This window comes from Sminthopsis crassicaudata, chromosome 1, assembly GCF_048593235.1.
Source record: "Sminthopsis crassicaudata isolate SCR6 chromosome 1, ASM4859323v1, whole genome shotgun sequence".
In the NCBI taxonomy this organism is placed as follows: Eukaryota; Metazoa; Chordata; class Mammalia; order Dasyuromorphia; family Dasyuridae; genus Sminthopsis; species Sminthopsis crassicaudata.
The window spans coordinates 219,347,720-219,373,923 of record NC_133617.1 but is presented as its reverse complement, the minus strand read 5'-3'; the positions used below and the strand labels follow the sequence as shown (position 1 = coordinate 219,373,923).

At 32.9% G+C, this 26,204-nt stretch overlaps 1 protein-coding gene across 2 annotated transcripts in view; it reads left to right on the top strand.

The window, feature by feature from the left end:
• The window catches only part of GNAL (G protein subunit alpha L), a 465,118-nt gene that overhangs the window by 424,692 nt on the left and 14,222 nt on the right, over positions 1-26,204 (top strand). For both annotated transcript variants that reach the window (XM_074274822.1, XM_074274813.1), the window contains exons 6-7: positions 18,836-18,890; positions 22,116-22,189. In XM_074274822.1, the coding sequence (XP_074130923.1) occupies positions 18,836-18,890; positions 22,116-22,189 (129 nt within the window). The remainder of the gene's footprint in view (positions 1-18,835; positions 18,891-22,115; positions 22,190-26,204) is intronic.

Here is a 26,204-nt window from a genome sequence, read left to right as displayed (position 1 = left end):
ACCATAATCCCTGGCAGGAAATAAATATGGTGTCAGTGGTTAGCTAATCCAGTTTCAGTTTTATTTTCATCTTCATCATGTCCCAACCCTCATCAAATTTATTGTCTAGGAAGGAAATGAGATAGACACACTGTTAGTTATGTGCATAAAATAAAGCGCTCCATGAGGTTCAAGGGTAAAAGTTGTCAGTGGCGTAGGAGAACAGAGAAAGGTTAATGGGGAATGTAATATTTAAATAATAATTTAAAGATTGGGTAAACATTCAAAGGATTAAATTAAGGATTGGCACTCTAGGCCTATGGAACATTAAGCAGAGATATGGAAACAAGAAAATACATTGGTGCTTCTGGATAAAGAACAATCCAATCTGATTGTATCATAGAAATCTTAAATAAAGCTGGAGGTGTTATAATGGTAGATTGTGGGGTTCTGAATGTTAAGCAAAGAAGCTTGAACTTTCCTTAGAAGGCAATCACAAGCTCAGATGAGTACACTAGACAGCATGATAAAGAAGAACATAATTCTTCAGAAATGCTAAGCCTCTATAGTTTTAAATAAAAACATTTCATGATCATGTAAGAAATAACTTAATAAAAATCAATTCATATTACCGAACTTTTCAAAAGTTTTATGAATAATTGGCAACAAATTTACTCTCACACCATAAAATCATAGAACCAGTGCTTTATGAAAGCTTGGAGTTTATCTAATCCACTCCTCTCATTTTTAAGATATAAGAAACTATATGCATCATGTATTATTTCAGACAACTATAATCCAAAGATATATATATATATATATTTATACATTTATATGATTTTTTAAAGGTAGCATAAAGCTTACTTCTTCTTTTAATTATTTCTTTGGTCCATGCCAAACAGTCCTAATTTTTAAGTCCTAATGCCTTAAAGTCCTGTGTAAATATCATTTTTGTTAATATTATTAATAATTGAATAATGTATCATAGTGCAATGAAATGAGTGCTGGATTTGAAAGCAAATCCAATTTGAATCAAAGCACTTGAGCTAAAATCCCAATCTTGGAATTCTCAGTTCCTACTTTGTTAACTAAATCACTTAAAACCTCTCTGGGTTTCAGTTTGTCCATCTTTTTTAAAGGAGAATTATTAGAATAGATGAAATCTTAAGGTCCTTTTTAGTTCTATATCTATGATCCTGTAATCCATATATTATGCAAATGATAAAAAATATTACAAAACCAATTGAAAAGAAGGAGCTCCTGAATTTTCTTTCATGCTTAGCAGAGCTTTCTTGCTTGCATCCTCCATCTCCACCAATTAGATTGTATATTTAGTGATCTGAGAGGCTGGAGGGCAAAGTGCATAAAGATCTGACCTGAGGGTTGGGAAGATCTGCTTGTCCTGTCTCTGACAATTATTGGTTTTGTGACTCCATAAAATCATATAAACTCTTAGTGCCTCAGGCAATTCTTTAAGACTATAAATTTTAGAGAAAGTTATCTCTCTGTATTAATAAAAGAAGCTTTCTCATTAGAAATTCCCTATACCATTTCAAACATAGGTATGATTTCCCTCTACCCTCCCTACAATTTATTAATTAACCCCCCCAAAAAAAGTTTCTCTAGATAAAAATGAGCATTGAAGAAGAAATGACCTAGACAAATTACTTGATCCCTTAATACACCACCTAATTTAGCCACTGTGTTAAACAATAGCAGCCTCCAACAGCAAGCATGTCGCCACTTTATATCTGCAACATAGCCAACCATGAGTTGCACAAACATTCACAGGTACAAATGATTAGTATTCCCCAGGCTGGCCATGTGGCATTCTACCCACATTTCACATTAGCCTCAGGGAAAGATTCAAGGTTCCCATAGTCTGTGTTTCAATTCTAAACAGCCTGCTAGAAGAAGAGTGTCCAATTTGGGTTTCTACTTGAAGCAAGAATTAGGAGCCAACTAGTCTTATTTTTTATTCTAGCTCATTTTCACATTTGTAGGTAATCCCCTTCTTCACCATCAAAGCCAGAAACATGTATCTCGGAGTAGGTTTAGTACCCCTTATCTACTTGTCTATTAGAAATTAAAACCATTTACAATCTATTAGCTACTTATTAATTAGCTATTAGCTACTTATTAGCCATGTGTATTCCAGAATATACTACATGAAATTATGTCATTTCTGATTTTTGTAGAGTTAAAAACTAAAATGTTTTCAGAGACATTTGGTACTATCAACACACTCAATAGGGCACCACCATAAACAGGAATTATAGCCATTAAAACCAGAATAAGCTAGCAAATGCTGCCCTCTTCAGCCTACTCAGAATTTTTAAAAATTGGAGTTACAAAATGCCATTCTTTTAGATTAGAAAGCTGCATTTTGTGATTCTGACACTGTAGCACTGAATAGCTGTAGTTTAGAATATTTCTTAAGCAAGCAAATATGGAACATAAAGAACAAACATGGAGGTCGCAAATAAGGAATAGAGATGTGGAGTAAAGTTCCTGAACATGTTCTATAATTCATTCATAAAATATTTATTAGATACTTCCTAAGTGTTTAGGCACTGTGCTGGCTCTGTGACCAAAAAGTATATCACTAGTCTTGAGTAGCTTACATTTAACTTAGGAGAGATAACATATACACTGCTCCTTTAAAAAAATAATAATAACATCTCAATTCATCCTTTCCCACCTCCAATCCTGTAGCTCATTTTTATTTTTCTCCCATGTAAAAAAAGGAATCTATTTTATCTTCAATATTTTATTCTAGTATTAGGAAGACTCATATAGATTCATTCTGCTTTCTTATTTTGGTCATTCAGTACTGTATTTGACATCTATTTTAGTCATTTTTCCCTTCTTAATATTAAATATTGCTTTCTGGCTTCTAAATCTGAGGGTTTCACAGAGATCTATATAAAAAAATTATTTTGAGTTTATTTTAATAGTCCAGGTCCTCATCCAAGTGACCTAATGTGTGTGGCCTCTATTTTTCTGATATTCTTTCCATTTGAAGGTTCCAAATAGTATTAAAATAAGATCTAATTAAGAAAAAGTCTATTATGCTGTACAGAAGAAAAGTACAGAGAAAAAAAGTGGAGAAAATGAATATTTAAAAAAATAAAAAGTAATTGTGGTTCTTTAAGCCATACTGACATGTAGATAACAAATGCAGAAGCAATTCTTCCAATGTTTCAAAGCTGTTTTAATTCGATATAGGATTATGATACATTCTGAATCAAAGCAATTGCTAGGCTTTAAACTTTTATCCTATTTGCAATTTAAAACCCTTTATTTTCTCTTTCTCCAACCTCTAGGCTTCTCTCTCCCCTCCCCACCCCATTTTTTGGGGGGGAACCCTGTCTGCATTATCCAACTCCAAAAATGTACTCATTTGCATCTTGAGTTCACTACTTTTAAGGAAATAGAATGGCAAGATTTATAATTGGTTCTCAGCATTCATGGTTGGTCCTTGTATTGATCAGAGATCCTAATTACAGTTATGTTGATTATATCCATTATCCTCTTATTTCTCTCTTCACTCTATATCAGTACATACAAGTCCTCCCAGGTTCTCTGAAATCATCCCTTTCATTATTTCTTAAAGTACAATATTAATCCATTGAGGTCACAAAATATAATTGGTTCAGTTATTCCCCAATTGATAGTTCCAGTTTTTTTAATGCCATAACATGAGCAAAAAACAAAACAAAACAAAAAAAACAGAATTTTGACTAGACAAGGTTTCTTCTTTTAAATTCTTCATATCACTAATATACAATTCAAATAGTCAAATGTAGGTCAATGAAATAATGGTATGCTCTCTCAACAATCCTGATAACAGTAGAATGGAAAGGGATTGATTACAAAGAAAACTAACCCTTTTATAACCTGTGTCTATTTATGAGTTATAATTCATGGGTTCTTAATTCAGATTAAGTATTCTGTTTTCCTTTGTCTAATCATTTTCCCCTCCCCAGAAATTTAGTTATTCAGAATAAATTGTTATCTCCCTTGGTTAGATAGTGAGCTCCCCTAGGCATAATATACATAGTAGGTGCTTAGTAAATGTTTCTTGATTGATGGATGATGCATTTGACACCAATCATCAAATACCTATGAGGCACTTAAATTAGAAATAAACTGTGTTCAATGCCTTGGACATGAGTGATGTAGAGTGTGAGACAGAATGTAATCAAAGAATCTAATCTGTTTAAGCGGACAGATCCAATGCACAAAAAGATAATAATGCGAGGTAATAAATATAAGTATTAAATGCCTAATATAGACAAGTTATTGCTCTTAAGAGTTCAGAGGCTAGAGCAAATACCCAGAAATGAGGTGGGCAGAAAAAAATTTTTGTTCTGTGGAAGTGAAACTTCAGCTGAACTTGAAATTTGGGGTTAGAGCTAGAGAAGCAGATAAGATCATAGACCTGGATCTAGAACTCAAAAGGCCATCTAGTCCAATCTCCTCATTTTATAAAGGAAGAAACTGAGTCCTAGAGAGAACCAGCACACTTCCTATCTGTACCATACTGCCTCATGGCACTTCCAGTTATCTTATATGAAAATTTTAATTGTTTCAAACCAGCTTAACAGCACACCTTGGCCAAAATTTGCTTTAGGTACAGTTTTCATGTATGTACTTTTTCCATATGTTGCAAAGCAGTGAAGAATTTTTTAAAATATATTTAAATGCATTAAGATTTAAATCTTGAAGTGTATGGATAACTCCTTTCACAAAGTGATTGATTATTCAAGAATCACAGGATCTATAGCTGAGACTATCTATTCCAACCCCCCCCCTCCTTAAGACCTTTAATAAATCTAAATTTTCATATATTTCATGTTTAAAATACTGTCTCCTATGCTTTATTATTGGAATATAGCTGTCTTTAAAAGAAAGAAAAGAAGGGTTGGTTGTTTTTGATGGCCATTTCTGAGGGAGAAGGATAGTATTTCTGAAGTGAACCAGTCACTGCTAATGAACATTACTATTGGAAATGATGTATTGACTCAATAGGACTTTTAATTTTTAAACTTATCTTTGACATTGTCATAGAAATTGGTAACTTTGACACTGATCAGTGCAGTTACATTGGTAACATCAGTGCAAAAAAGAAATGTTATGTTAATGCAATATTAGGTGTCAAATTAAAAAGTCAGGAAATGCAAAAGTTATGGTTCTCATAACAACGTTAACTCGCCCACATTGCACATGCTGAATAATAAAGTATATATTTAACTACATAACTAGTAATCCAGAATTCTGCATATGTACGGTGTGGGCGAGTTAATGTTACTACTTTTATATTTCCTGACTCTCCCTTATTTTAATTTTCAAGTCTTACCATTACATGAACATAATTGGAAGGACAGTAAATTTGCAGGCAGTTTTGCAAGACTTGAGGTGCTTAGAAGATTTTTAATCATCTTTATTTCTAAGGAAAAGGTGAGAGAGAATTTCAGAGTTTTGTGGTGTTTTATTGTTTTTCCTTTTCCTGAAAAAGGTATAAGGAATTGTGTCCAAGTATATACTAAAAGCACCTGACCTTTTTATTCAAGCAATGGCATTGCAACATAGAAATATAACTTAAAATCCTTTTAATACTGTGAAACTATTCTTATTTCTTCATACACAGCAAGTAGATCCTTACACCTTATTTATATATCTGTTCAGTCATTTTTATCTGTCCACAAAAATGCTTTTTGGGCAAAAAAGCAGATTTTTTGTTCTTCCTTTTCATAATGATAAAAGAAATATCTGTCTGAAAACTTTTCTAGAAAATTCTGCCACATGATCAAAATTTCACAAAGAAACCTGATTTTTTAAAAAAATTTGTAGATATAAAGGGAAATATGTTTAAAATAGAAATGCTACTGAAACTATTTTAACCATTCCACAGAAAATGTAAAATTTATTTTGTTTTCTGACACCATCTTTTTTCCACCCATGGAAGACACTCATAATTATTACTGTGATCCAGAACTTCCCTTTTTTAAGGTTCCATAAACCTTTACAGATTCCTAGAAATCTAGAATCAAAATAGAACGACTGTGACCATCTAGTCTTTAGCACATACTCAAAAAGAAATTCTTTAAATACTATAAAATACCCAATGAAAAGTCATCTGGTCTCCAGTTGAAGACTTCCAGCAATGAAATGCACACCATTTTCCCAAGGAAGTCCACATAATTTTGGGGTCCCCCAATTGTTGGGAAGTTTATTCCTTACCCTCAAACATGAATGTCTTCTTATATTTTCCACTTAATGCTCCTAGTTTTTCCTGCCATACTCAAACAGAACAATTCTTAATCTCTCTTGCACATGATAAACTTTCAAATACTTGAATTCATGTTGCTTATTTTCCTACTTGTCTCCTCCCTTCTTCAGTCTTTTCTTCTTCTGGCTAAAAATGCTCAGGTTTTTTTCACCTTATTGTCTTATGAGGTGAACTCAATTTCGGTCTCCATTCAGGTTCCCTTCCTCTTAGTACCTTCCATCTTTTCAAAGGCTTTCCTAAAATGTAGTGTACAAAGATGAACTTGAATTGTAGATATGATTTGACCAAAGCAAGAGTGTGAAGGAATTAAGGCCTCCTTGTTCCTGAAAACTATTGCCCCTCTTAATGCAGCCCAAGATCATATCAGCTTTTTTAGTCTCACTCCTGACTCACTACTAAAGCCCCCAGATCTTTTTAAGAAAAACTTCTGTCTAAGCCTGCCTCCCCCAACTTATACCTATGATGTTGATCTTTTGAAACCCACAAGAAGATATTTAATTTATCCCTATTAAATTTCCTCTTGCTAGATTTGGCTCAATATCAAAATCTCTGAGGATCCTGCTCTCTTTATCCCACATTAGTTATCCTTTCCTATCCCTCCTGCTTTGGGATATAATCAAACAATTTAATAAGCCAATATACAAACCATTAGATAAAAGGGATAGTTAAACAGTTCAAGCCAAGCACAAATATCTAAAAATTCTACTTTCTGTTAGTTCATACCAAAAACAAAAACAACAACAACAAAAAAAACAACCTCCTAATACTCTTAAAGAAATATGAATTGCCAATCTCAATTGAATTTGCATAAGATGAATCCAAGCAAACTAATAAGGATCATAGTTTATAAGTAAATAGTGAAAAATCCTACATCTTCCTATTCATGCATTATATATTGGACACATTTTGAATTATACATTAAAAAGTTTTTGCAAAGACTGTTTTGGTTATACTTTCACTCATGACAAATGTTTCCATAGCTCAAGTTATCAAACTGAAGTAGGGAGAGAATACTGACATATCTCCCAACATTTCCTTTACATATGGAACTATCTGATAGTATTTAATAATGGTAACTACATGGCAAAGAATTGGAAATTTGGGGGAATGACTGAACAAGTTGTATATAATTGTGCTAGAATATTATCATACACACACACAAAAAAAGCAGAATGCTTTCAGAAAAATCTGGGAAGACATGAACTGAAACAAAGTGAAGTAAGCAAGCCAGGTGAACATTGTACACAGTAACAGCAATATCATACAGTGATCACCTATGAAAGACAGCTATTCTTAGCAATAAAATGGTCTAAGACAATAATAAATAACTGTAACAAATGATATCCATCTCCAGAGAAAGAATTGATGGAGTCAGAATACAGATTAAAGGATATTTCAATTTGCTTTATTTTGGTTTTTTTTGGCTATTATGGAAATATGTTTTGCATGTCTACATATGTATAATCTATATCACATTGATTGCCTTCTCAAGGAGGGGAGATAGGAGAGGGGGAGAAAGGAAGAGAATCTGGAACTTAAAAAGTTTTTTTAAAGTGAATGTTTAAAAATATTTCCTTGAAATTGAGAAAACAGAATAGAAAACAAATAAACATACTTCAGATCCCAGGTGTGGAAGGAAAAAAAATAATGCTAACTATAGCAACTTGTACTGATTCAGGTCAAATAGAGCTCCTCTTGCTTTAGAGTTTACTGATTTGAAAACTAACTTATTAACTACATTCCTATATAATTCTTCTAACCAAAGAAAAAATGATCAATAAATATAATAATTTGCAAGAAGAAAAGACAAGATCCAGCTCAATGGTTTCCAGAGTTTGAGCAATGTCTCTCCAAGGGATTGTAGCATGATCCCAAAGGATGCATTATTAAACAAGCATAGGGTAAGAACATGGGCTATATCCCAGCCTCCCCATGATAACCAGCTAACCAGAGGATTGTTTCTGACTACAACCATGCCAGCATTCGCCCATTCTATCCTTTGGATAGGTATCCATGCTACTTTTGCTAAGATGCTTACCTTTGATCTCCTAAAGCTACCTTTGCTCTAGCCTCTGTGGATAATTATAAGTTAATTATGGGAAGTACGCACAGCAATTTCTGATAGTATAATTCTCCCTCTACCTTCTATATTCCCTGCACCTGTCCCTCTCTCCCACTTAACCTCATAGCAAGTAGCCTCTAGGCTCTGAACCAGTGATTAGTAAAAAACCATTCCCATGTTACTTCCCTTTCCTCTTAAGTGAAGAATACACAAGATGAGAAGGTATAGATGAATTATGAACTACAAATATCATTTCAATTTTTTCCTCAAAAACATATTCCTCTTCCAAACTTCCCTGTTACGGCTGAGAAAACCTTAGCATAATCTTTAATTCTTAACTCTCCTTCACCTCATCTATCCAATCTTTGGCCAAAATAACTCCCCCTTTCCTAAAGACTAGGTCTGACCAGGTACTCTCCTATTCAGTAAACTATTTTACCTTTACCTTATCCTTTTTGCGTTTCTATTTTGGCATGTTTCATAATTTACATAATAGTATTAAAAACACATGCATATAATTTACAAATAATAATAAAACATACATTGAGAATGCATACTGAATTTTTTCAATTGATGAGGTAAGTGATCAAAACATTTAGAGATAATTGATCTAGTCTAGATTCTAAAGAAAGAGTAGATCTTGAGCAAGTCACCTGTGCTTTTTATTCTTTATAGAATTTGGAGTCAGAGGCTACACCTCCATCTGACTCCTACCTCTCCTACTAATTGTGTGCGTTACCTTGGGCAGGTCAGCCTCTTTTGGCCTAATATCCTCATCCACAAACTAAGGGAGTTGGTTTCAACAACCTCTAAGGGCCTTCCCAGCCCTAAGATCTTATGGGCTAAAAACTGAATACTGCCATTAATAATGTGGCCTCAGGCAGATCACTTACCTTCTTTCTGTTTCAGTTTTTTTCATCTACCAGATGAAAATAAAATACATTTCTTCCCCTTCTTCACAGGATTGTTATTAGAATAAAATGAAGCAGTAGATATAAAAGTGCTTTGGGGGAAAATGTAATGCTAGGTAGATATATCAACATTAGCAATGCATGTAAAATAAAATGAATATGAGTTCTGTAAGCCTTTATTCTTGTTTTTTAAGCCAGCAATAATAATGCTTAATTACTGGACAGATCTTTGCTGCTGATCTGTACTATATTTCTTATTGCATCTTTAAACTGAGAACATAACCATAGCAAGCTTTATTAGGTTTTGGTATAGAGCCAATCTCCTTCAACTGGATTGAAACTAATCAGATTAACAAAACTTGAAATACATAGTGACAAAGCTGTCTAATTAGAATACTGGAGCAAATTTAAAAGTACTTCAAAAGTGCTAATAAAGGGCAAAACACAATTCAACCTGACCTACTATATATATAGACTAGAACTGAAGTTAGTATTTAGTATAAGTGACTTGAGGCTTTGAAATAATTCATCAATTTTAAGGAAATCTTGAAAATGATGACTATATTTATTCATCTCTATATTATCTTAGTATTTAGCATAGTGCTTTAAAAATGGTAGGTGCTTAATAGATATTAAAAGAACAAATGAGTAAGTCTCTAAGATACTATGATTAATCATTTGCTGGGTATAAGAGGCCATAATGATGGAAGCAATTAACCAAGAAGTATAGGACCTTCTTAGTATGTTAGTACTTTAGGTATCTGATTGGTCGTTGTTGGGGGAGGGTATTCTTTTTTTGGGGGGAGAAGGGTATTAGGATAGGAGGCAGCATCATTATCCTTGCTTTCATTTCTACAAGCCAGTTTCTTTTTTCATTGGACCATTTGCTTTTTATGGAAGCATCTATTTTATTCTCTCTGTAATTCCACAGGTCAGAATTAGGATTTTTTTTCTATTTTATTATCTCTGTGTTTGAGGCACCTTCTTGAAAGAGTCAAAGTTATGAAGCTCATTGCTGTTCCTTGAATTCCAATTTTTCAAGGGTATAATACACACTGACAGTTTTGATGTGTGCCAGTGGGTGTGGGTATCAGACCCTGCACCTCAATGTTCCCTGCTTGCATAATGTAAAATTCAAATCCAGCTTGTCAAATTGAAGTGTCTCTGAGTTTCCTTGGAAACTCACTGAAGATATTTATAAAACTTCTCATAGAGATAATATCAGCAAGTGATGGTTCTTTTTTATCCAGCTAATCCATAGTCTGGATTTAGCTATGATAATTGGGAGTAACTCACCAGTGAGGCAACCACATGATCTGACTTTATTGTCAAAGCATGTTCTAAAGGAATTCTTTCTCACCTTTCCATGTTAAAAAAAAAATATATATATATATATATATCAGAGAAGAATGTTCTGGGTCATGCTATGACAAAATCTTAACAAAAACAAAATGGTAAAAGAAGGAAAATACTAAAACAGTAACTATGTATCCATATTCTACTAGGAAGTGAGATAATGAGAATAACTCACATTTCTATAACATTTTTATGCTATAGCATATTTCTATAGCACTCTTATGTTTTAAAGCATTCTTGAGGTGGTCCTATGAGGTAGATAATAAAAGTATTATCTTCATTTTCTAGATCAGGGAACTGAGACTTAGAGAATGAAATTATTGGGATTCAGTCCTTAGTATGATTCTTAAAAATTTGATGCTTTGCCATCTATAAATCCCATGTTGCCGATGCATTACAAATGAAAATAGAGTTAATATCTTGCTGATGTTTCTGTTTATCATATTATCTAAGGCATTCCTTAGAATTTGAAATTTAGGTTTTTATTTTACATACAAACAGGTGTCCAGATAGGATCATGGCTATATAGCCAGAAAGAAACCTCAGAAGTCATGGAATCCAACTCATTTCATTCTGCGAAAAGGAAAACTGAGGCCCAGAAAAAAATGAAATGACTTCCTCAAGTAGCAAGTAGGAAGTGGCAGAATTGGGATTTGAACTTGGTCCTTCTGACTATAAATCGAGTGCCTTTTCCACTCTATCATGAGGAATTCCTTGCTTTATTTAGTCTTCCTCAAAAGTTACATGCTAGGCTCTTTTATGCAAATTTAATCATTTTAAGTACAGTGGAAAATTTTTCTGTTGAGATAATAGTAATTTTTTTCTTAAAATTTTCAAAAAACTACCCAAGAATCTATCAGTTTTATAAATTAGGATTTTTATTTATTGGATTTCTTTTCTTAAGTCCTTCATTAGAATTTCAGGAATAAATGAGATTTTAGAAGTTAGATAGTTAAACCACCTAATTTTATAAAGGAATAAGTTAAGCATAGGGAGACTAAATAATTCTGGCTAAGGTTATAGTATATTTGTGAACACATATCAGTTATCTCCTAACTTTTATAGCTGCTGAAATTTTTGTTAAATATATCTTTCATATAGAAAAGCCCCCAAAATATATCACAATAATAATTTTTAAAAAATTATTCATTGCTGTATTTGAATGTGCTTCCTATATCTTCTAGCAAGAAATGCTTCAAGGAAAAGAGTACAAAGTTAAGTTTTGTACAAAAGGTACTGCATTCTTCCACACCTACACTGTGATCTTTCCACCTAATCTCTCATTCAATCAGTACAACATAAGAAACACATATTTGCCTTTGTGTTGCTCTTTGTGCTGTTATTTCTGTACTGTTTTTCATTTGAGGTAACAGGATTCCTTTCTACCCTGACTTATTTGAATCGACTCTTCCCAAAATTAAATACAATGATATTTTAACAAGGCCATCTAGATCATCCATATTGAGGCTTATAATATCTTTGTTTCAAGCCAGCATTAGGGTTTCTCTTACTTTTATTCCTTCCCTCTCTCCCCTTATTTAAAAAAAATGCATATTTTCAAGGGTGGATTTAATAAGCAACAAAACCAACTATATGGCATTATTCAAATTATACAAAATTTTTATCTCTGAAATTGTATTTGGTGGTAATGTAATATCCCATTTTTGAAATAGAATATTAGAGAAGGAAGAAACCTTAGAGTTCACCAAGTTCAACCCCCTCATTTTACAAATGAAAAAATGGCAGTCCAGAAAAGTGACGTGACATTTCTAAATTGCGTAACTAATGACTGTACTAGTAGAGTCAAGACTAAATCCCAACTCTCTGATTCTTTGCCAGGACTCCAGCTATTACCTCCTTTCCTTTGTATCTAAGAATTTCTGCCATATTCAGAGATAATATGAATCTTAAATGTAGTGATTAAAAATGATGTTTACAGTGGGAACTATTCTGATAACCTGATTGGTACATTCAAATTTTCAGCCAACCAAACTCTCATTCTCTTAAGTATGAATAGAAAACTTATCATATAGAGAGCTCATTACTGAAATAGGTATTTTATTGGGGGAATTTTCTTTTAATCAAAGGGAACATGCTAAATTCAGTGGTCCGTGCAGTTACAAAGAAAGTGAAAGCTAATGGACACAGACCATTTACCAAAACTTCAAGCCAGCTCCCAACTTCTTCATTTCTTCATGCCATAATTAGAATTGTGCTTGTCACAAGATGCCTGTAGGTCTTCTCCTTTGAGTGCTGTGAGGTATTTTAGTAATTATGATACTTTGAACTTACTCAGATCTAGCAGGCTCTGCATTTACTTTCCCTGTGCCCACTCTCTGACAGGCTAGATCCATAGACAAAGTTATTACATCTTCCCTTGGAGTACTAAAGGCATTCCTAGGTGGTTCTAGTATCATACCTCAAATGCCCCTGTGATTGTGCTGCTTCTCCATATAGCAGCAGCAGCATAGCATTTTATGGTTTGCAAAACACTTTATACATGTTATATCGTTTGATTCCCACAAATATCCTTTGAGGTAAGTACTATTATCATCCTTATTATATAGATGAAGAAATGGAGGAAAAGAGAGATTAAATGATTTAGAGTGACACAGCTAGGAAATGTCTGTAACAAGATTTGAAGTAAGTGTTTTCTGACTCCAAATCAGGCATTATTCTGTCCATTTGTTCTTGATCCATCTTTTTGATGTCAATTTATAATGGTCAACTAGACCTAATTAGCTTTTAGAAAAAGGCATTTTTTATAATGTATGGTCGGGACAGTGAGACAAAATATCATCCCAAAAAAAGTCTTTGATATACCTATGATATCCCATCTCTACCTACAGAGGCCAGGGAATAGTAAACTTTAGCTTAGGCAAAAAAAAAAAAAAAAAGCTTTAGGTGTGGCCAAAAAAAAAGGTTTTTTTTTTTGTTGGCGTCTTTAAGGCTTTCCCCTTAGGTATGTATGATGTAGCTTTTCTTCTGGCCTCTTTGTACAACCAGAAGCTACATTTCTGCAACTTAGAGATTCTAGTCTGTGCTCAGGCTTTATGTGAAGAATACTGCATCATCTATTCTAAAGGTGCTGCTAGAACATTGATTACAAAGTTCAGATCCTTTAGATCTCTAACATTCAGAAGTTCTTTCTCTCAACAAGGGCAAATTGAAGAGACCAAGATCAAGTGTAGAGCTTTCTTCCTTCCCACCTAGCTAGCTTGATGGTTTTATATAAGCCCTACAGAATGTGACCAAGTCCTTCAAATGAATGTGCAAAATAGATTTTCTATTGATAAGATATCTAGGACTTGTTCATACCTAATTCATACCTTCAAATGATTTATTCAATTGAAACTTGTCCTCATATAACATATTCCTATTTTAGCACCTGGACAGTTAGTGGAGTGAGAATGCTTTCATTGATTTTTTTTAATTGACCTCTGCATTTACCCTTATAATAGCTCAGATAAATAATAAAGTAAAATATGTTAAGTATTGCTCAGTTCACTTTCAGCCTGACTTTTGACCTTGTTATTCTATTGAAATGGATTATTCTATTTAAAAATTATTTTGCAATCACCAAATTTGATAACCTTTTCTTAATCCTCATCCTTCTCTATAGCATTTGATACTTTTGCCTTTCTTCCTTTTTGACTGTTTTTTATACTCTCTCTTTGGAAGTTTTTATGACTCTCTCTTAGTTCTCCTCCTACTCATCTTACTGTTTATCTCTTTTTGCTGAATTATCATCCACATATCTCCTATCTGTTGATACCCCCAAGGATCTGTCCTCAACATTCTCTCTGTCATTTACCTCAAATGCTGCCATGGCTTTTATTATCATCCAGATTTATCCTTATATATCCCCTGAGCTCCAGCCAAGGGTCATCAGATGTTTAATTGGACATTTTGAACTGACTTGTCCTTTGACATCTCAAAGTCAACATATTTAAAGCATAACTCATTCCCCCATACACACATCAACATTCTTCTCAAATTTCTGCTTCTATCAAGGGTACCATGTACATGTTGTATCCTTCACAGGATTGTAAAATCCTTGGAAACAAGGACTGTTTTGTTTTTATCTTTGTTCCTAATTTTGCATCTCATATAGTAAGATGTGATTGATAAATGTTTGTGGTTTGATTGCTTCATTGATCATTGTTTTAATTGTGTAAATGTTGTGTTCCTTCCTAGTAAAATAGAAACTCCTTGAAGGCATGGACTAGTTTTTCATTTTCATCTTTGACTTCTGATATTGAGTCCAGTGTTTTGCAAGTAGTAGTCACTTAATTAATACTAATTGATCATCACTTCTAAATCTGCCATTTTACTTCCAACCCATTTAGTAAGACATTTTAAATAATCTTTAAGAACTTTATTTGTTTTCAGCCATAACATTTCTTCCAAAAGGGCCATTGAGAGAAGATGAAGATGCTAAGTTAAAGGAGTTTACTAAGAATCAGAGGAGAGGCATCATTTTTGTACCCTTTAGAGTTCACAGCAAGAGAAATCTGCAGACAATTAAAAATGAAAGCCTAAAATAAGTGTTCTGGAGCTCCACCACAGCTTTCTTAAAAGGGACAATACTAATCTGATACAAGAACGGTTACCAGATTTTCCAAATCAAAACTAGAAACATATTGTCTGACAAATGTTTAGTTTTTCCTCCTTGTGTGTAAATGGGATATGACATATAAAATTGTGACTATCCCAGGAAATATGAGACATATGGTCACTATGCCCATGGAACAATTAACAGGCAAGAAATGTAGAATAAATACTAGAAAATGTGATGAAAGATAATTGGGTCTGTTGAAAATATTTTACTTGGAGGAAGTGTATAGGACCTGTGAAGCAAGCAGGCAAGGGGAAGCACGAATGAGGCAAAAGAGAAGCAAAAGTTCTTGAAAAGCATAGAGAGCTAGAAGAGAGGATCAGAAATATTCATTTTCTGAATGCTCAGAAACTCTCTTTCCACCTTAACTTTCAACCTCAAAGAGCCCCAGAGACAAAAGGAAAATGTCAGCCTTCATTTTTATTCTTACTTTGTATTTTAACTCCTTGGGCTCTATTGATAACATTTTCAGAAATGGGAAGCAGTATTTCAGGGACTTGACTCAACTCATGTCTTCAGTGTTGGATAGGCTCCTATGCCAGGAATGAACTTTGGCTAAAATAGCAATGAAGAAACAAGATAGTTACAGATTTGCCAGGCCTTGGCTGCTTTGGCATTTATGATTTTAGTTGAAACTACAGCACCCCCTGAGGGATGGAGTCCAGCAAAGTCATTGATATGGATAGTTATGCTGAATGTTTCTTGGCGTTATACTTTTTTTTTTCTTCCATGAAACTCCTGGAATATTTTATGAAAATTCAAAAGTCTACAGAGCTTAGTCTGAGACAAACAGCTTTAAGACTATTATCTGCCTGGGGTATGTATAGGATAGACTGAATTTGAAATAGATTGGAGACTGTTTAAAATCTATTGTGCTAGTCCAGGAGTGAAGTAATTTTGTTGTTGTTCTTCATTGGTTTCAGTCATACTCAACCCTTCAGGATCTCATTTTGGTTTTTCTTAGCAAAAATGCTGGCGTGGTTTGCCATTTCTTTCTCCAATTTATTTTACAGATAAGGCAACTCAGGCAAACAGAGTGAAATGACTTGGCCAAGGTCAACAGCAAATAAGTATGACTTATGCGAGCAGTTAATCTTCTTTCTATGTCTGTTCTTTTTCTCCTTTCTTAATCAGCCTTACACTGGCCATGAGGAATCTGGGATGTTTTGGATTTTTAATATGGCAGCAGATTTTGATGTAATATAAATAGTGAATTATTACTTTACACCAATATCAAACAGAAGGGGAAACTAAATGGTGTGAATGAAAACTCTCATGCAAATACAAATATCTTCAACTACAGCAGGGAGAATCAAAATTATTGGCAAAGTAAATTGGATTTCTAGCTTCCTTTTTACAGTTTTGGCATGCAGGGAATGATTTCTTTTAATTTCTTTTAGTATTTCTGCCAGGTTTTGTTTTGGGATGCTGCATTTGGTTCTGGGGAGAGTGGTTATGTAGTATTTCTACATATATTTGTTTTAGCATTTCATGTTTATGGGATGAAGTTTTATATTGAACATAGGACAGTCCTTGTCCCATATAAGCTGGTTGTTGCCAAATCATGTAAATATAATTTGAAAGTATATTATTGTGAATTATCATACATTTGAGTATGATCTCAGTAGCAGCAGTGGACAAAAATAAGCCTGTCCAGTGCAAAGGGCAGGTTAGTTGGTTTGTTTTTAAATGTAGTACACAGCAAAATTTACTGACCTGTTGAACTTAGCTTCCACCAAAATTAAATATTGAAATATCTTAAGGTATTTAATCAATTTATGCTTTGTAAGAGTGTTTACTTATTGAAATGACAGATGATTTTATCTGTATATATTTTCATTATTCTGTATTAAGCCTATCATAATTATCTGAATAATTCCCCTGACTTTCTTTATATTTATTGTACTTTGTTTTTACTAGATGTTTCCTGTATTTGCACCACCAAAGTTTAGTTCACTTTTCCATTTCCTTAGTGAGTTTAATTAAATATAGAAGTATAACATTTTGAAAATAGAAATCATGCCTACTACCTTAAATCCTATAAGCGTTATAGTATTTATTTATTTATTGCACTTTATCTTAAGATGAAAAGCATCCAAATATAGTCCTTATTGGACTGTGTACTCCTTTACTAAAGGAAATTACTGCAAACAAAGGCCACTAACAAATATTTTTGTTATAGATATGAGTAATAGGTTAACATTTATCAAAGTCACATTGACTTTTTTAAATGTCATTATCTATTATATTTACCTACCATATTTTATTATTCATCATCTTCCTATATGTCTTGGCATTTAAAAATGATCTGGTATAGTATAAAGAAAGTTGCACTAGGAATTAAGGTCGATGAACTTTAGCCTTGGCTGTGCCATTAATTCAGCTTTGTTATCTTAAAGTTAATTAACATGTATGATTTCTTTATTTACCTATTAAATGAAGGGATTAGAGTTGGGATTCCCCTCCATCATTAAAGTTCAATATCAGCAGTAGCAGTAGCAACAACAGCATCAGTAGTAGTAATCATTAGTGCTTGTGGAGGTAGCAGTAGTAGATAATATTTACGTAGCACTTTAAGGTTTATAAAGCACTTTTAAAATATTAATTCTTTTTATCTTTCTTAGGATTTAGGTACTATTCTTACTTACTCCAAAAGAAATTAAAACAGAAATAAAATGACTTGTCCAGATTCATACAGTTGGTATCTGAAGCAGAAAGTCTCTGAGAAGCTGACCAATACAAATCATACAAATAGTCCCTTAGGTCAAAGGTTCCATAAAAAATCCCTGGATTGCATAACATGGCCCCTTCCTACCTTTGAAGTCTCCTTAAACTTAACTCTCCTCCCCCTTTCCCAAGCACCTATATTCAACAATGTAATGTCACTGGTCTCCTTGCTGTACTTTGAACAAAACTCTCCATCTGCCAACTCTAGACATTTTCACCTATAGTCTTCCATGGCTAGAATGCTTTTCCTCCTTCCTTATTATCTTCATCTGACTTCTCTTGCTTCAATTCTCATCAAAAATTTCACTTTTTACAGGAAGTGTTTCCTGATTTCCTCTTAATTCTAGAGGCAATCCTTCTCTTAGTTATTTCCATTTTATCTTGAAGGTAGTTTATTTGTAGATACTTATTTGCATGTTGTTTCTCCACTAAAATGTGAATTCCTTCAGAGCGGACACTGTCTTTGGTCTTTTTTGTGAATCCCCTCAGTGTTCAGCATATGGTAGGCCTTAAGAAAAGTTTATTGACTGACTAGTTCCGTTACCCCAGAGAATTACTTAACCTCTCTAGCTTTCTTCATCTGTAAAATGAGTATAGTAATAACATCTCCATCACAAGGTTTTTGTGTCAAATGGTATAATATGTGAAATACCTTTATAAACTTTAAAGTACTTTATAAATGTGTTGATATTATTAATATTTATTATTTTATTTAAAAATTATTTCTTCCCCAGGTCTTTTTAGCTAACCTGCAGATAACAATGATGAAGCTTAGATTTTATTTCCATTATAATTTTTTAAAATCAATAGGTTGATGTATATAATAATCTTAAAGAAAAATTAACAAGGTATTCCTTTTTCTCAATGTGTGTTGGTTTTCATTTCAGCTTTCTAGAAAGAATTGACAGCGTCAGTTTGATTGACTACACACCCACAGATCAGGTAAGTGAAGTTGATAACACGTGATCACCTGTTTTCAAAACCATAATAACTTCCAACTTTTTAGAGAAACATTTAGGAAGACTAGAGATGATAATAAAATGGTTATAATGATTCTTGAATCTACCATACCAAAACTATTTAAATATTTACAAGTGAGGGTTTTTTCCTTTAATTTATTTGAATAGAATTTATTTAAAATTCTACCATTAAAATTCTGTCTGGAACTGAAATATGGTCTTGTAGATAGAATACTGGACTCCCAGTCAGGAAACCCAGGCTTCTAATTCACTGTATGAATAGCGTTATTGACTGTTATCTTATTTTTCTCAAATGTAAAGTGAGAGTAAGAATAATTGGCCTATCTGTGTTACAGGGTTGTTATAAAATAAGAAAATATCAGTGAACCTATCTTAAAAGTTAAAGCAGTACATAAATGGTAAATATTGTTTTATTGCATTTGTCACAAGTATTTCCCAGGCAGAAAATTGAGAATTGTTCTTGTGCTAAAAACAAGTATTTTTTGAAAACTGACATTTCTTCTTATTTTTTGTTTCATACCTGCCAACCTCATAAACTGTTAAGTATTTTTTTTTAATTTCTAAAACAGGATCAAAGAATCACTGAGCTAGGAGGGACATCAGAAATCATCTAGACCAACCTCCTATTTCTTTAAAGATAAGGATACTCAATGAGGCCCAACTTTTAAAGCCTAACAGTCTTTAAATTTTGTGTTATATATGTTAATTTTTCCACTCCAAAAATGTATTTTAATAAAGCAAAGTGTAAAAGCAAAGAACATGATTTTTATCAAAGTAAAAATACCGATGACACTGCAATTAATACTACTTGGGTGCTAATCCTACAGCAATTCCAAATGTTATTTAAATGATTCAAGTATTGAATTTTCTTATGTACCAAGCACTCCAATACTCTCAAGCAACAGGTTGAAAATTCCTAATCTGACATCCAACTAAATTACATAACATTCTCATTTAGTCAAAGATTCTCTTGACTTGCCTTAGAAATTACATGAGGAAACATAATAAATCTTTTCCTGGGAGAGAATTTAATCTCTATGTGGGAGCTTTCTTTCTTTTACAAATTTTTCTTTACTTGTTTCTCTGAGAAATAAATTTACTCATTAATTTCCTAAAATAAAAAATAAGACAGTTTCAGATGATTTTATAAATGTTTATACTAAATAGTGCTTTATTATTTCACCAAAAGTATTTCTAAATAATAATGCTCTTGCTAAATCTCTAATGCAGAATTTGCTGTTTCTCCTAATAATCCAATTTGGATATTAAATTTTTATTTTCATTTGTAGGAAAAATTAGTATGTATATTTGTGCATTTATTTTAAATATTATAAACATCACATATTCACAGAGAAATATACAAAATGGTTAACTGTGTCTGTCTACAGAAAATCAAAGAAAATGTTTTTTCTCCCTCCTTCTGGAATAAAAGGAAACAGCTTTTAAAACAGATGAATATTGGCGATTTTCTAAGTGTAACTAGTGATTATGTCATCCCTAAGAGAGGAGCCAAATGGTGCTGCAGAAGGAACATAAACACAGAGTAACCTCTTCTCAATTCAATAAAAATGCCAGAATCAAAATAATTTTCATCAGCAAAAATAGAAATGGTTAACTCTCATTTCTATTATGGTTGTGAGCAGAAAAGACAAACCTTTATTTTACCAAACAATATAAATTTTCTTTATTTTTTTAGTGTCTTGTCTTTTGCCAGGGTCTTAAATGCATTTTAAACAGCTACTTCTTTAGAATTTCCATAAAGAAGAGCACCTAATGTTAATTCAGTGTTTCCCCAATGGTTCTGAGTTAGGATCCACTACTATTTTTGTGAAATGATAGGTGAATATCTCCTAGCCTCTGACCTATATCCTTGAACTTTAAGGCATCTTCATAGACTAAAGTAACCCCTGGACTATATTCAGTGTCAAGATGTACCAAGAATACATTAATGTAGTACATAGTCACTTCAATCTCTGCATCTAACCAACTTTTGTCCTAATTGTTACCCAGAAAAGTCTGTCCCCATCTCTTTTTCCAGGAAAGTCAGTCTATACTTCCCAATATCTGTATTGTATGAATTGAAACATCTAGAATTCATCCAATATCCTTTGACATTCTTGAGCTGAACTCATATCTAGGGATGATTGAAAAGATAGTTAGATCAAAACTATATTATAAAGCAGCAGTCACCAAAACCGTTTGGTATTGGCTAAGAAATAGATTAGTTGATCAATGGAATAGGTTAGGTTCACAAGACAAAATAGTCAATAACTATAGCAATCTAGTGTTTGACAAACCCAGAGATCCCAACTTTTGGGGATAAAAATTCATTATTTGACAAAAACTGCTGGGAAAACTGGAAAAGATAGTTAGATCACATAAATAGTGTATATAAAACACTCTGGAATGAAAAATAAGAAAATATATCCAAATGAAAGTTTCATTATTACTATTTTTGTTACGATTTCTTAATTATTTGTTAATATTTCTTACTTCCTTAACCTTAAGCCCAAGAGTTGCCCCAGACCATGGCATACATTTATAAACACATACACATGCACACATAAACAAATAAGATAATGCTCTTATTAAAGTGTTGAGTGTTTCAATAGCACCATAATAGATGAGATAGAAAACCCAGTTTCTAGGGAGAAGAAAATGATAATATGACAATAGTATGCTGATAATATATTTAATAGGTCAACTATGTAAAATGATATTGTTTTCTCATTGATGATTGATTCTTTAATTTAAAGTGACTGGTAATTTGACCATACTAGCTTTTTATTCAAGTAGAATAGAAGTGTGAAGAAAGCCAGGCCACAAGACAATAATCAATTGCCATCTGCTCCAGGATTCTATATCATCTACAGATGTGGAATTGAGCTTCTTATGGTTTGTGCTCTAATTTTTCCTAAAGCTTAAGGCGGAGCCTTTCTCCACTTGTGCTTACAGAACTAAAGCTTTTATATGAGAGGAAAGGAGCTTTTCTGTGAAGAAAACTCATTAATGTAGGCATCCACCAGGGACATAATACCCCATTAAATGTTTTCCTAAAAGACCAAACTTTCAGATTTTTTTTAATGAAAGGAAATTGAATAAAGTCATCATTATAATTACATTTATGGTATTAATTTTGACAGCAAAAATCATGTCATATGGTTTACTTATGTCTTCATATTTCTAGGATCTACTCAGATGCAGAGTTTTGACATCAGGAATTTTTGAAACACGATTTCAAGTAGATAAAGTAAATTTTCAGTAAGTATATTACTTCTGATGATAAACTAGTACTGGGATCAGCTTGTTAAAAAAATTTTTTTCTGTCATATATTTTCAACCTCTCTTCTTAATGGTATGATTAATTTTAAATGCCAGAAATTACTTTAGTGCTATAGGGACTATTCTATAGCTAACAAAAATAAGGACTCTCTTTAGGTTGAACTTGAAAGAATTTAATATTCAGCTCCTGTCAAATGTGATTTTTAAAAAGATGATTAGCCCAAATTTATATCTTGATGCTACTATAATTGATTTTAGTATTTTTTTTAAAGATCTGGAATATTGATTTTTTGTCATTTAATTGAAAATAGGAATAGAAATACTAAAATACCATCAGCATTTTAATATTAAAGTATATTATACTTATACTTATCCTGCTATTGAGTGATATTCCCTATAGAGTGATATCAAATTTCCTATAACACTCCTGCTTGTGGAGTCTTCAGTGGCTCTCCTATTGAATCTAGGTCAGTTTCTTCAGTTAGTTTCCTTTACCAACTGGCTTTATCTTGCTTCTCCAACTTAAGTTCTACTAACATTATGCTCCAGCTAGATTCCACACTCTCAGAGTCATTTAGAAATTTGAGTCTGCCTCTCAGAATATAGCACTGTCATATTCTATTTCGTATCATTCTCTTGTTAATTTGTTTATGTATGGCCCATGTGTATCCACTAAGACTCTGTCCTACATTTATTTCTTTCATTCTTTCTTTACTATCGCACTTGGTGATTTCATTGGATCCTGTGGATTGAATTAGAATATTTATGTAGATGATTCTCAGAGGTCAACACAATCAAATCAGAACTTATCTTCCCCCTAATAGAAACTTTCCCCTTGTTATCTTTCCCCCAATCCCCATGCCAAAAAACTTTCCCTTTTTTGAAGTTTCTATCTTATTGTCATCTTATCATCCTCATAGTTACTCAGGTTCTAAGCCTCAATGTAATCCTCATATCCTCATTTTTTACTCACCCCACTTATCCAGTTAATTGCCATATCTTATCATTTCTATCTTCACATTTTCTTGTAGGTCCCCTTCCTTCCATCACACAGCCTAGCTTAGTTGAAGCCTTCATCAACTCTCTTCTAGGCTATTTCAATACTCACCTCATTGGTCTCTTTTTTTTTTTTTTTTTTTTTTTTTTTTTTTTTGAGGCTGGGGTTAAGTGACTTGCCCAGGGTCACACAGCTAGGAAGTGCTAAGTGTCTGAGATCAGATTTGAACTCGGGTCATCCTGAATTCAGGGCTGGTGCTCTATCCACTGCGCCACCTAGCTGCCCCCTTCATTGGTCTCTTTGCCTCAAGAAATTCCTCATTTGAATACATGCACTATTCAGCTATCAAAATGATTTTCTTAATATATAAGTATAATCATGTTTCCCTTCCTTCCCCATACTCAGAAAACTCAAATGACACTCTTTACACTATATTCAGGATAAAATGTAATAAAGTCCATTCTTTGGAATTTCAAGTTTTTCACAATCTGGTGATTGTCTTCTTATAGTTCATTTCTTTCCCATATCTTTGTCTATCCATCTTCATTGATTTACTTGTTATCCCTAAACAATATTCTATCTTCCATCTCATTAATTTACTTGTTGTTGTTGTCCCTAAACAATATTCTTTCTTCCATCTTTGGGTCTTTGCTCTAGCTGTTTCTCAATCTCTAGAATGCTCTTTTCTCACCCATTCGCTTCTTAGTTTCTCTGGCGTCTTTGAAACTCAATTTCACCTTTCACAGGAAGCCTTTTCTGTTTTCCAATGGGTTTTACTTCCCCTTCCAAAATTACCTTCCAGCTTCTCTATATATATCTTGGATTTATTTAGTCATTTCATTTAAATATAAATTTCTTGAGAGCAAGAACTATCTTTTTGTCTTTTTCTTTCTAAATCTTCTTCATTGACAGTCTCTCTGATGGCTTCTCAAGGGACTTTCTATTTGAACTGGTGACTATCTATCTAAAACATATTATCATATAAAGAAAGAAATGCCTTAAATTTTTAGTCTAGGGATAGCTAGATGGTGCCATGAATAGAGCACCAGTCCTGGAGTCAGGAGGAACTGAGTTCAAATACAGCCTCAGATATTTAACACTTTCTAGCTGTATGACCCTGGACAGGTCACTTAACCCAATTGCCCTCCCCCCCCAAAAAAAGGTTTTTTAGTCTGCTATAAATTCCTTTTATCTCCATGCCTTCCCACCTCCTCAAATCAATAAAATATTTATTTTAAAGGCTAATCTGCAGGCTTTTGAATAAGTGTAATACAAGTTCATCAAAGGAGGGGAAATCAGTATTAGTAGAGTAGTCAAAGAAAGCTTTAAGGAGGAGGAGAAACTTGGCTGGGCCTTGAAAATATGGATAAGATTATAAAAAGAAAAAAAAGTATTCCAAAAGATGGGAATAGCATTACTAAAAAGTATGGAATAACAAATGATTTTAGCTAGAGTGTGGGAAACTGAAATCACTCTTAGTGACTATAAAATAAGGACTAAGGAATGGTTTAAAATAAGGACAACTAATAACTTCAAAAATGAAGTAGAAAAGTTTGGATTTGATATAGTTAAGTATTGGGAGTTTATGCTGTTACTTGAACAGAGAAACAATATGGCACAAGGAACACTGGGCTTGAAGTCAGAGGACTGGAGTTCAAATTTTGTCTTTGTCACTTAATCTCTCTGTGCTTTAGTTCTCTTATTTATAAAATTAAGACGTTGGACTAGAGATGAGCTCTAAGGTCTCTTTCAGCTCTAATCTATTATCATATCTTAAAGTGGCATCCCAAAAAAAGCAGCAGTATTTTTAAAATTTTGACTTGGTAGAAAGGAAAGGGGAGATGGAGAGGGAGAGAGAGAGAGAGCAAGCCAGAGACTAAAGGCAAGCAGATCAGCTATATTTGTGCCAGTGATGCAGATGCAAAGTGACGAGACCATAGACTAGAGTACTAACAATGAAGTTGATGAAAAGGAGGTGGGATATTCTAGAGATGTTTTGAAGGAAGGAATGGCAGGACATGGGAAAAAATGAATTATGGGCAGTAAAGGGAGAAGGAAAAGTTAGATGGACTCAGAGACTTCCATATTAAGCTTCAAAGCAGAATGGTAGCACCATGAATAGACAGGGGAAGCTGAAAAGGGAATGTATATGAATAAATTTCCTTGTGATCATGCTTCAGATTAAAAATGTTAAAATATTCTAGCATTAAATTTTCAATTTCTTCCTTGTTTTTTCCAATTGTTATTTTTTCTTTCTTTTAAAGATTTTCTTTTCCATTTTAACAAACAAAATTTTTTCCATCTCTCTCCATCCTACCTCCACTAGAAAAAAATTTCTAAGAAATATGCATAATCAAACAAAACTTATTTCCCATTGGCCATGCAAAAACATATATCTACTTCTTGAAGGAGGTAATTAGTATTTATCATGATCAGTTTTAGAATTGTTACAATCAATCAATCATTACATTGATTCTTTAAGTATTTCAAAGTTTTTTTTTAAGTTTACAATATTATCATTATTGTATAAATTGTTCTAGTTCTGCTCATTTCAGTCTCTTGTCAGTTCATGTAAGTCTTCCATCTGAAACCATCTCCATCAATTCTTCTGGCATGTGATATTCCATTGTATTCATATATCATAATTTGTTTGGCCATTCCAAATGGCTTCCTTTTAGCTTATAGTTCTTTGTGACTAAAAAAAAGAGCTGCTATTAATATTTTTGCATATATGAGTCTTGTTTTTGTTTCTTGTAGTCACTAAATTCTGTTTGATTAATTCTAATTTTAAGTCTTGCTTGAATAAAGTTTTAAATTTTACTTTTTGTGGCAAGCTGTTAATTCCCTTTTCAATTCATTCTTCAATACTTTTTTTCCAATTTTCTCCTAGTTCCCTCATTTTAATTGTTTTTTATTTAGTTCTCTCATTTAAAAAATCATTTTAGTTCTTTCAAAAAAAAAACTTTTCGTCTCTCCAATAAATTTTAATCTAATTTG